The sequence below is a fragment of the Oryzias melastigma genome, linkage group LG16 (genome assembly GCF_002922805.2).
Source record: "Oryzias melastigma strain HK-1 linkage group LG16, ASM292280v2, whole genome shotgun sequence".
Taxonomy (NCBI): domain Eukaryota; kingdom Metazoa; phylum Chordata; class Actinopteri; order Beloniformes; family Adrianichthyidae; genus Oryzias; species Oryzias melastigma.
This window is the reverse complement of record NC_050527.1, coordinates 23,751,776-23,764,881: the sequence shown is the minus strand read 5'-3', so window position 1 is coordinate 23,764,881 and position 13,106 is coordinate 23,751,776. Positions and strand designations below refer to the sequence as shown.

At 40.9% G+C, this 13,106-nt stretch overlaps 1 protein-coding gene across 1 annotated transcript in view; it reads right to left on the bottom strand.

The window, feature by feature from the left end:
* Positions 1-13,106, bottom strand: part of sema6e (sema domain, transmembrane domain (TM), and cytoplasmic domain, (semaphorin) 6E) — a gene marked incomplete in the record, with an annotated part of 183,495 nt that overhangs the window by 74,766 nt on the left and 95,623 nt on the right. Inside the window, 1 exon segment of the mRNA XM_036215699.1 lies at positions 893-1,095. Coding sequence (XP_036071592.1) covers positions 893-1,034 — 142 coding nt within the window.

The window sequence follows — 13,106 nt, the reverse complement described above, 5'->3', positions numbered from 1 at the left end:
GAACTCCTCAAAATCTGAACAGCTCTCACCAAGGATGCCAAGCATGTTGCCAATAACGACCATCTGACCTTGTCCACAGACACAATAGCTGCTCTTCCATTACACATATGCATTTAACTTTAGAGAAATTCTAGATATATTTAAAAAAAACACACACACAATTTCGCAATTACACTGTCTCTATTAGATCATAATTATGCGATAAACACAAACAAACTCACGTGATGATTAATTAAAAAACCCAGATGTGAACAATACTTTGATTTACAGCAGACACATTAAGATTTCTGTCCCGGCACTAGCGCTCATCACCATCTATCAAAGGAGACGTTGGCGTCTCATTCAGGCCATGGAGCAGCAAGCTATGGATGAAGAGATTTTGGGAAATCGTGGTTGGTGGTTTCACAGAGGAGATGTGGATACAACAATTATGCATGACACGCTCAAATATGTCAATTTTAATACATCTCAAAAACCACCTTTTTCAAGCACTAAAACTGTTTTCAATAAAAGTGATTTTTTTTTTTTAGAAATTGAGCGCTTCTATTTGTTACCTCTATCCTTCACAAAGCTGTTCTCTCCACAGTAAAACACACTCATTATCACATTAAAACCTCCCTGTCACATAAATGATGTGCACATACTCGTCAGATCTTGCTTACAACCTAAAATCCAAGAGGATTATGGTTCAAACTAGAAAGGGCTCCATTAGATGAAGAAGCAGTAACAGAAAAATGTCTTCCAACAATCAATCAAAAGACAAATACCTTCATAAATGGTCAACACATTAAATTGATAATGATTAAAATAACAAGATTAAACAAGACTTTTGTTCTTCAGCTCATAGTTAAATAACCAAAGATCCCAGCAACACAGCCGGTTGTGTGTTTACCTTCTCTGCCCACAGTGCTGATGGGTTCCAGGTCTTGGGGGAAAGGCATGACTCCTGAGGACAGCTGAGGTAAAACGGTCACCAAGGCGAGGGCCACGAAGGCTGGCAGGATTATTGGGGGCGATCCCGGCTTCTGCCTCATTTTGGCAGAGGATTCGACCTCACCAGAGAAACATGGCCCGCAGCGGACTCACCCGACCCACCTGAAAGGAGAGGAGGTCATCCACTGTTATTAAAAATAAGCTCAATGGTATTTGTAAAAGCACACTGACACAAGCACAGCTGGAAACTAAAACTGTGTTTAAAAATAAACAGAAAACAATCATCAAAAACTCCAAACAGCACATTTATTGGAGGAACACAGCTGACCGCTTGTCATTATAATATTAATTACAGCAGCCTGTGTGGCTCGTCTTTAAATGAAACACATTTGGACCGAGTACCTGATGAACTGACCACATGTGCAACGATTTTGAGGAATTTCTTTCCTTCCCTGGGGAGGACAGCCACTCAAACGAACATGTTTAACAAGTAGATAAAGAGAAAAATCCTTTAAAATGTCACAGAAGGTTAATCTGGGGCAGGTTTATGTTCAGAGAACCCATGATACAGCAGTTAAAAGCAACTTTAAATGGCAAAATACATATGAGTGAATCACTTCTGTGATGAAGAAGCACAAAGGGTCATCCAGAAGAGGCACCGGCAAGAGCGGGGAACACTAAATCCTCTGGAGGAAGGGAGGCAGAGATCACTTATTGATATAGTATCTTCTTTAGTTCAGGAAAAGGAGGCAGCAGTATGTGATCATGATGCATGTGAAACAAGACAACAACACTGAGGGCAACAGTTCAAACTAAAGAAGCTCAAGCTCACACCTCAAATCCAAGCAGGACTCAGACTGCAGTCTGCTGAGAAACTCAGACTCCACTGCTTTACAGAGTTTATTTGCAGAGTGTTAGGAGTAGTGAATAACAAAGTAATGAATTACTGTGATTTATTTAAGTACTTCAGTCAGTAATGGAGTAGTGAATTACAGTTCACATTTCAATCACTAAATTACAATTACTGGACTACAGAAACCCTCATTACAGAGTTCCCCAATTATTCACGTTTCTTTATTCGCAATTTCACATATTTTTTTGATAAGTATGGATTGGTAATGAACATTCTTTGTCTCCAGTCCCAAACTGCTGTGAATAAGAGGGGAATACTGTACTTCACTGTTTTTTGTATTAGTGTTCATGTCAAACATTGAATAAAGGAACAAAAACTGTTAAGAAAACAGTGTTAGTTTAGGAATAAAGACTTAATTTACCCTGTAAACTGTAGGCTTGGTTTTATACAGGTACCCATAACTTTGATAGTATTAAGTCACAGGAATCAGGGTGAATTTTAACCCAAAGAAAGTTATTTTGAAAGCAAACAATGGTTTTCACAAAGAAAAGCTTGACGGAGTTGAGAAAGTAAGAAAAAAAAAGAAGTTGTTTTTCTTTTAGAGGAACAAAAATTGCACCGGCCTAGACTTAAGGGTGTCTGCTAAATGATTTGTGTGAGATAAAACAAGGTATGTCTAAACTCAAAACATTTAAGCTTGATTATTTATTAGCATCCTAACTTAAAATTAAGATTTATAAATCAGAAGAAAATGCAAGTGGAAAGAATGTCATTTTTGAAAGTCATCAGATTGCTATGAATAACCATTTTTATCTATATGTCATTGCTAATAATGAAACACAACATATGTCTCCCATTATTACCCCTTATGAAAAAGATACACGCATTTCACCTCCCAAATCTATTTCACACAGAGAAATCATATTTGAACGTCACTTTAAGTGGTTTTCTTTGTTTTTCAGCAGAGTAAACCCAATCCTCTAATTGGCTGACCGTTGTCAAAACAACCGCATGGGATTTTAATGTGACAGGAGGGAAGCAGCACATGATTTAAATGGTCAGTGTTAAAAACAAGCCGTTCATTGTTTCGCTGCTGAGTCTCGTTGTCCATCTCCAAACTCATTTTAGAAAGTTCAGCGGATCAACAAGTTTACTGCAGTCCCATGACGAATCACACCGCTCATCCTCACTGGAACTCGCTTGTTTTCCTCCAACATTCTCAAAAATCGGTGACTGCTGACATTCTCACCGACAAAATGATTTAGAAAACTGAAAACTAAGTTTATTGCAGTTTGTGAATATTGACTATAAGACTTTCTAAAGGCATTAAAGATGTGTTTTTCCACCTTTCCTTCCAGCTAGTTCGAGTTCGCTCTCAACTTGTCTGACTGAGGAAACTTTGCTAATTAGATTTCCAATGGCTAACCACACAGACGGTGACACGGCCAGATGAAATTGGGATCAAGGAGCCATGGGCAATAAATGAGTTAACGGCTCCCTTAAGGCACAGAGGTGGCCTCTATAGGCCTATTTCAGAGGTGTTAGACATTGTACAAGAGTAGATTCTAATGCAGCTACAATTTCACCTCTTCAAAGAAAGCTCTGTAAACCTTCAGCGATTGATAAGTCTGAGGCTTCTACTGTTTCATTAGAATAGCACATTAAAAGATTTAGATATACATAAAACCATTAAGTAATTAAAACAAATGATCCATTGTTAGGTTTAAACAACCTGAACCATTTCTCTGCAACTGCAAGAAAGACAGGAGAGGTCAGAGTCAGGTTTTACTTGCAAGAAGAACGGACAGAGAACGTTCAAACTGCTCTCAGAGCAAGTATTTGATAAATGTATGTACAACTCTAGTTTAGTTTTAGATTGTAGAATTAGGAATGAATACTGAAACTTGGTGCCAAGATGGTACCATATCAAACAACAGGAACAACCAGCACCTTGTAAAAACTGGGATTTCATGCTTTGTTTCAGACAAGTTATGCTGTATATCCATCTTCTTCTGCTCATCTGAGACCGGGGGGCAGCAGTCTAAGCAAAGATGCCCAGACTTCCCTCTTCCCGGCCACTTCCTCCAGCTCTTCTGGGGTGACCCCAAGGTGTTCCCAGGCCAGCCGAGGGACGTAGTCTCTTCAGCGTGTTCTGGGTCTTCCTCTGGGCCTCCGCCCAGTGGGACATGGCCAGAACACCTCTCCAGGGGGGCGTCCAGGAGGCATCCGGACCAGATGCCCAAGCCACCTCCACTGGCTCCAGGTGATCGAGCTTCTCACCCTATCTCAAAGGGAGCACCCAGCCACCCTCGGGGGAAACTCATTTCAGCTGCTTTTAGTCGGGATCTCGTTCTTTCGATCATGACCCAGAGCTCATGACCATAGGTGAGGACTGGAACGAAGACTGACCGGTAAATTGAGAGTTTTGCTTTCTGGCTAAGCTTTCTTTTCACCACAATGGACCAGTACAGCGACCGCATAATGGAAGACAATGCTCCAATTCACCTGTTGATCTCACGCTCCGATCCTCCCTCCCTTGTGAACAAGACCCCAACATATTTAAACTTAACCTGAGGCAGGAGCACTCCACCCACGAGAGAGGGCAAACTACCTTTCTCTGGTCGAGAACCATGGTCTCATCCCAGCCGCTTCACACTCTGCTACAAACTGCTACAATAGATGCTGTAGGAACTTGGCTTTTGGGACATGGAACATCCCCTCTCTGGGAGGAAGGAGCCTGAGCTTGTGCCAGAGGTACTGACTAGATATAGTTGGGTCCACCTCCACGCATAGCCTGGGCACTTAAACTCAGTCCGTCAAGAGTAATTCCAGCCAATCATTTATCTTTCCCTGGATTGTGGGCGAGCTCATATAAGAATGGGTGGGGTAGTGAGGGTGGGCAGAGCTTCAATCAAATGTCAAAATTGAAGCAAGCAAAAGTTTGGCTGTACTTCACGACAAAAGATTCTAAATCAGCGATGAGAGTGACGTGTGCAATGCTCCGTATAAAGACAAACGTTGTGAAAGTGAACGCGTTTACTTTAGAATGTGTGACTGTGTAGCATTGCATGAGACATCGGTTTAAGCACCAGTTAGTCACTGGAACCCTTTCAAAAACACAGGTTTGGCACTGGCGCCAAATTAAATCTAATTTGTACCCCATCCTTGTACAGAGTGTCTCTTTTTAGACAATTAGGACACATAAGTAATGTTCACTATTTCATAGATAAGTTGTTTGTATCCAGTTCCAGAAAGTTTAGGCCTCTAGTGACTTTCTGACATCCAAGACGGCTCGGACCATTAACCTTTGACCTGTGAGAGACTTTTAAATGTTTCTGCTAAATGCAAACATGTCAGACAAAGGAGCTGGGGGGATTTGGGGCATTTCAGAGGTCCAGCAGTGACAAAAACAAGGTACCTCCAGAGAATCACTGTGGCAACACTTAAAAGTCCATTAGCATCTCTGGTCCAGGAGGAGGGAGGGCTGGCTGGCTTCTTGCATTTTACCCAGAGTAGAAAAATCAATGGTCCCTACAGTCCTTCAGTTCTAGCATTAGTATGTCAGCAGCTTGGTGTCAGTATAATGTAGTCCACTCTTACAGTCTGCATTGTACTGTAGCAGTGAGAGGCCAAAATGACATCTAGGCTAAGATGTGTCTGTCAGGAGAGGTTGGGACCCTCTTTGCCATCGTGCCACTCAGCCCAGTCCCTGAGGAGGGATGCTTTAACCTCGGCTCCAAGAGTTCAGACAAGTGACAGGCTGTCCCATTGAAGGGGGCCACTAGCTGTCACTTCATGTCAGACAACTCCACTCCGTCCTAATTGCAGAATTCCCAGATTACAGTATGGATATGCTGATAGGTCTTTAGGGAGCTGAAGTCAAAGCAGAAACAAGCTGACAGGAAGATACAAATGCTTATGAAACCACATTAACACTGGTGTGAAATCTACACCATCCAATGAGAGAGGAAGATACAGACTAATGACTCACGGAGGAATCAATACAGAAGACGTTTACTGAGTTTAGCTGCACCGTAAACGTGCTACACTGTCAGAGAACAGCAGAAGCATCTTCAATGTGGCCTGAATTCAAAAGTTCTTATCTCAAACAGAGAGCTGGCCCGACTTCAGAAGATCTCTGCAGGCTTCAGATACCGAGACAGTTTTCCAGATCGATCAGCAAATGGCTGCAGGCAGCATCCATCGTCTTCTTGTCTTTTTTGCAATGCGAGAGGTAAAGCCCCAAAGGGCCATAAATGGAGGAGAGATCAGGCTTACATCAGTGAAAGCCTCTTCATTTGTCACTTCCCTGTTAATTATTTACATTAATCTTCAAAGAGGTCCATAAGCCCTCCAACCCTTCTGTGCTCCCTGTCAGTCAGGAGACAACTTCCATCTTCTGGGGTTCTGGTGGCATTTAAATAAGCTTTAATTCAGAGTAACCTAATGAACCAATCTGTTTTAAATATGCTGCTTGGCATTCTGGCGAACTCCTCTCCTCTATTCTCCATTTCCTATTCACATGTAAGGAAAGCATCAACTAAACTTCCAATTTCTCTGTCATCAATAATTCAGAATGATATTTGGAAATCCTTCCTGAAGCGTTTTATTGACAGAGGCACAGTCGTTTCCTCACCGGCGCCTCCTGAGACTCCCGATCCCAACTGTACTTCAAAACCAGATGAAAATGCTTTTATTCATTGTGTGTCATGTTTTAATCCTAGCATTCTAGCTAAATATAACTGACATGGTGGTCCAGGTAAGGAATTATAGTGACAGAAATGCCTTCTAGAACCACACAGGTTGGCTTTTATTTTTATTTTATTTACAAGTAAAACCAGAAGACGTAAAATTCCAGGTTCAGTCCCTAAAAGCAATCACTTTTTCAATCAATTTATTTTTCATTTAGTATTTTCTTATTATAAATGTAAATGCACACATTAGCTTTTTTTGTGAAAATTATCTGGAGAGCCGGATATAATCACCCAGTGGGCCGGATCCGGCCCCTGGGCCTCGACTTTGACTCATGTGCATTAGAATAGATGATTAAAAGCCAAAATAAAAAACAATATTTACTACATTAAGGTAATAAAAAACATGATATACTTCATGTTTTTTGAAAGATAAAAATGTTCCATTTGGGGAAAAAAATCTGCTGCAAAATGTTTCATAATAATCTAATCTTGTTTGTGGTGTTGCAGTTTCAATATCAAAACACAAAGCAATAAACGAAGATGTGCATGCTAAACTAGATATTCACCAAGCACTAGAGAACAGGAAACGTCTTTAGAGTTCACAAACTGACCTCAGAGTAGATTAACAGCAGTGGTGAGGAATCTGTTTTTACTCTCCATGAACTCATTTTATACGGTCACTAAAGCTTCAACGCGAGGCAGACAAAACAAATCTGTTACTTCACTTTGTTGGAAAAGTTTCAGCCGTACAGAAGTCATCAACACCTTTGCCTTTGGGAGCAATTACATTTGCTTCTATTTGAAACAGTTTAAACTCCATTCCACTCAAGTTATTATTCTATGTAAAACTCATTTCTTCTGGTCAATCTGCAGTGACAAAATGCAAAGTTGAGCTTGTTGAGGAGCCACAAAGATGGGATCTGTTGTTGCCTCACTCAATATGAAACTCTGTGTCACTTTGAGGCAATGAAGAGCTGTAATGCCTAAACCTGTTAGCATTGACAAACCGCCTTTCCATTCCTGAGGAAGCCAAGATTTCGCCTTGAGATAAAACAGGAGACGACAGAGCTGAGAAGTGATCAAAGGAAGATAAGTACCTGTGTAGATTCTTTACCACCTTCATTCCTTGTTAGCAGAGGTAATCACACAGCCGTCACCGCGGAGATCCATTGTTGTCACATTAACTTCAACAAGACTACAAGGACAAGTCTGGGAAGGAGAGCTGGAGTGTAAATGTAGGGCAAAAGAACATTTGCTGAATTTAATTTAAGCGAGAACAAAAGCAGTGAACCCTGCTTTTATATATGAATGATTTTTGCAATCTGAGTGGTCGATGCTGATGAAAGGAAATATAAATCAAGGCTAAGAGTGAAGCTTCTCGCTGAGAGTGCCTCACCGAGATAATGGCATCATCATGCCTGTGTGGTCCGCTGTTACCGAGAAGATTAAACACTTTATCATTGTCTTTGGGACAAACAGTCTGCACACCGAGCATGCATCCAATTATGAGATGCCTTTTCTACTCAAACCAGACATTGGCTCGTCAGCGCCATCGCACACGGAAAGCTTTAAGAGGACATGAAAAGAGAAGGCTCTCCTATCAGAACCGTGCTACCTTCCAGGGCAGTAGCCCAAGGTGGGTCCTGACCTCACTTTTACAGCTGCTGTCTCTCACTGATGATATCATGAGAACGAATACTGAAAGACCCAGCAGCTTTCAAGCTCACTTTATCTCATTTTATGGCTGCAATAATTCTGTCTTTCTGAAGGAAAAAAAAAGTCAGTGGCTACGGGTAAGCATACGTCAAAGAGCGGCGAAGCTCCCAGCACCTCATCAAAGCCTGCAGCTTGTCATGGAACATGTCAAGAGTACGGCAGGAGCAGGGCATCAGACAGAGAAATGGGGCATGAACAGTGACAGTAGAAAGACAGAAATCCCAATGAGGAGGATGAGGAGGAGGAAGACGGCAACGACAGTGTCTCACAGCTCACTGGTCTGGAATCACAAAGACGATCCATTCCACCACTCAGACGCAGCCCGATGGTTCTTGCTGCAGAACAAACTACCAACATTTGGTAAAGTACTTTTAACAATTAGCTAAAACATTTAACAAAGTCAAATTCTGGAAAAAAAATATTGATTTGAACATCCTTAAAACATGAATTTTAGTATTCTATCAACACATCCGAGTGACGGAGGTTGGTAGGTAGATAGAAGAGTAAATATCAAATCCCGTGGGGCTTAAAGAAGTGTCCTATTCCATCAAGAAAATCAGTTGAGTTTTTTTAGACATCTGTTTAAAATGCCCGCAGAATGCCTTCCAGTGGAGCCGTTTCTGACAAGTGCCTCTGGGAAGAGGCCTCGGGCTAAACTAGGAATCCTTTAAAAGCTATCTCTTGGATGGCTGAGGAATGCCTGGAGGTCATTCCAGAGCTGCTGGGAGAATGGAGGTGTAGGGATCTGGGCTCGAAATGTTGTCTTATGCCGTAGTCACAACTGACCTTATGGGTGGATATGGGCTGTAAGGGAGTGAAAAATGGGCTAACCAGTGCACAGGTGGCCCCCATGAAATGTTAAGACTGTAGAGCGCTTGGTGGGCCCGTAGGGTGAGAACTCTCAAGCACACATTTTTCTATGGCCATTTTCCGGGCGTTAAGTCGTAACAAACATTTACACAGCATGCAAAGGTACTTAAGGGTAAAATAGGTATGTATTCGACAGTTCTTCTAAAAACGTGACTTAGACCGACTCGGACAAGGGGTGGCAATTAGTTGCAATATGGTGGTGGACGTATCAGCAAGTGACGGCGAAGGCTCTGGCCTGATTTCGTGAGGGCCAGAGGTAAGGGGGACCTCAATACTTGTTATGTCCAGTAAATTAATACACAATCTATGGTAAGGGACACGTTTATACACCTCACAAATAACTAGAGTATGGCTTTAGGGCACCGTAGGACAGTATAGCCTGTATGTTACAACTTACATCATCCTTACAAATACTTCCAGCCTCATCTGTTTGCCTTATGAGTATTTCACGAAACACTTACCGCACGCACACCAATTATATGTACAATGATTATGAAATAACCGCAACAAAACTGGTGGTTTGGGTGTTTTTAACATGTTCTTGTAGCATTTTTCTGGTGACGGAGGACATACATCCATTAATTTAAGATTGACTCTCTTGGGGCAGGTGTTGCAGATTTGCAACAGCAAATCAGACGTACTACTGCAGGACTTAGTTGTCCATTAGCAACAAACAAACATAGTTTTTGGAGTATTTCTTTATTCGAATCAAAAGCTCGCGTTCAAGACACTGAAAACGGGGATAAGCGGGTCAATGTCCCCCTTCTCCACCACAATTCTGGTGCATCCTTTCGACAGCTCTTTGGTCTCAGTCATGGTAGGTAGTAGTTGGAGTCTTGCAGATTGTATGGGGTGTCTTTATGCAGCCAATTACCTCTGATGTTAAATCAGGCTTGGGAAGTGCTATAAGCTAGTGGTAGAGAGTGTAAACAAAGGGCTGATGGGAAATTAGCAGAAGCTTACTTCCACGCCAACAGTCCCGCCCACAGCTAAGTAAAGAATTTCAAATGAGCTCCTGCTGCACTGCAGAAAATACACTGTTTTTTTGGCTTAAATCAACCACTGGGAACGCTTTAACAATAGAAAAGAGTATTGTTGGAATGGGACTCTAAGGTGGCAGCATAAACCTTCAATGAACTGCAAGACAGACCTGTGCTCCCCCAAAGAGACAGCCGTCCCAATCCATGAACCTCTATGGGCCCAGACAACCCAAAAACCCGCAGCACCCCTGTACAGCTGCATGTGACTGATGCCTTAGAAACCCAATTCCAGGAAAGGATGAACATATGGGTAGACCAGTTATTTTCAAGGATAGTACTAAATGGTGCTACAAAAGAAAAAAAAAAATCGTGAAATCCCAAGTTTGTAATTTGTTTCACTTGGTTGCTCATAGAAAAGTGGGAATTATAAATGAAATATCCGCTGCTTTGTTGGATTAAATGGTTTGAACACAATGAAACGGCAGCAGTTTAAATATAGCATCACTTTACCATTTCTGTGCAGCTTCGTCTCAGATGGGAAAACATAAAGAACCATTTGTGTTAATGACCTCCTCCCTCCCTCTGCTCTCTTTTTAAAAACTGCTTAGCAACAGAAAGTCAGTGCATTTGCTTCACTTTACTAGAGGAAAAAGTTAGATATTTGATGTTAATCGGAGACGTCAGCTGACTCAATCGGTTTCACAATGATAACAACAAAAACATACTTTTATTATGATCTAAAAAGGTAAATGAACACTCAGCTTTGTACCTAAAAGTCATATTTTCACAGTCTCAGTCTGCTGGGTTGACTCAGTAAAAGATGGCCAGATGACCCCGCTGAATTAGACACACTGACAATTAATCAGATGCACTTGCCAATCTGACAGATCAGATCCGATTCAGTCTCCGAGGCGGCGTTGGAAGCATCGATCTCTGTCATCCTCTGTTTTTCTCTGCTCCATCACAGCATCAGTGGATTATCTTTCCTCATGCGTCCAAAGTGTCTGAATGGGATGCTGCAGCATAGCTCCGATCTCAATACTGATAATGTTGCCTTTCTAGAACCTAAGAAGGATAAGTTCTTATCTCTGGTGAAAAGCCCGACAGTCATTAGAGGCTGTCCAGCCTCGCAGGGCTCCAAACACCCGTCAAGCTGTCCTTTTCCAGTGTGGAAATCAATACAATTGGCATGGATTAAGGAGGTCATTACCTGGTTACTCTCAACACTATTTAAAATGGTAGATATTCCGAAGTCATAAATATTTGAACTTTATCTGGTCAAAATGCACATACTAAAGACTTGCCCAAACATTAAAAATGGTTAAAAAAAAAAGTTTGTAAAAATTCTCAAGCCCCTTTTCTCCTGTATGTTTGAACTGTTTAATCTGAAGGTGCGTTCACCCCCCCCCCCGCAATACTTTTGTAGAAGGTTTCTATAACCATTTTTTGACTTTACATACAAAGTGCTTTGCAGGTGAACTGAGTTTCAAGTTAAACCAGATGATTTCAACATTTGAAAAAAACAAGGACGCATTTGTTCTCCAGATCATTTTATTTTATTGTTATTAATGGCCCGATGTTATCTTTTATTTATTTCTAACTTGCAGAATTTTGATAAAATATATTTTTATGGAGAGTAAAATATTGATTATTTAAGTTATATCAGCTTGATTCACAATCAGAACTCAGACTACAGATTTGTTTTGGTTGTTGACTAATCAATGAATCCTTTTTTCCAATAGTCAAAAAAATTTTAAAAGTATATTACTACTTTTACCCAATTAATTTATATCAACTTTTATAACAAAGTGGATACGTTTCTGATTTAAGTAATACTATTAAGGTTTAATTTGGTTTATTGAATTTTTAAGTTATGTTTTTAAAGTTTTAAAACTTTAGTTTCAGTGTGTTCAATAAACAGTTTATTCACATTTAAAAGCTTAAAAGCTAATAGTTCTGAAAACGTTTTCATGTTTGAAAGGGTTTCCTAAAGTTCCCACATTTCCGCTTCAGTTTTTTCCTGGCGCCATCTTGCACGTGACCATAGGCCCTTTGACACACCAGACACTCCTCTCTACGGCATCTATAGCGGTCAAGTGACTAAGGCCTCACAAGAAACCATGTTGAAAGTTGAAAAAAGCATGAATTAACACCAGGAGAGAAAAGGTAGAACATGACAGAGGGAAAAGACAAAGTAAATGAGTCATTTTTGCCAGAAGACTCGGCCTTGGAGTCTTCCCCACAACCTCCTCCTGTCCTCCTCCTCCTCCATTCGCCTGCAAGCTTTTACCAAACCCTTTAATAAGAGAAAGGCGATGGTACGAACGGGGGCATCTACAAAGAGGCCAGATAGTGGCACGAGCTCGCTGTAGTCTGTAGAGTCTGGGGGGTGGTGTCATTAAGTGTGAGTGTGTGATAAATGCACTCTGCTTGTCGGATTTGAGATTCTCATTAGTCTGTGTTCAGGAGCAGACCCGGAGCCATTACTCTTGCAGCTGTCTTGACAACAAGCTGATTGTGTCTGTGTACGAGAAAGAAAGAAAGAAAGAAAGTATGCTTCCATGGTAATACTTGAATACATAGAAGCACTTTAAATGATGCATTACATCGCCGGGAAGCCATAGACAAAGGCCTTGGGCACTCGCACAACAAGTAGTATTAATGTATGAATGGAAACTCATCTCAACTAAAATCATTTGTCATTGTTCATATTTTCACTGTTTGACAAGTTTTTGTAATAATATAAAATTAGATTGAAAAAAATCTTTGCTGACAAACATCAATGAGCTGTAAAGTAGGACACTCATTGATCTTATACCATCAATCTTTCTTCAGAAAATACAATCAGAATCTATAAATATTCATCAAATCCAATAGACTATTCTTTAAAGCAGACTGCTGCATGTTGTTTCAAGCAGAAAACTCCTTTTCATAATGAAATGTTTTTTATTTTAATGATTAAAGTTCCAGCTTTGTTCAGTTTGACAAACACATCATTCTGTAGTCAAATCATGTTGGATGTAACAATTGGTTGAGAAGTTGAGTATTCAGGGACACCCT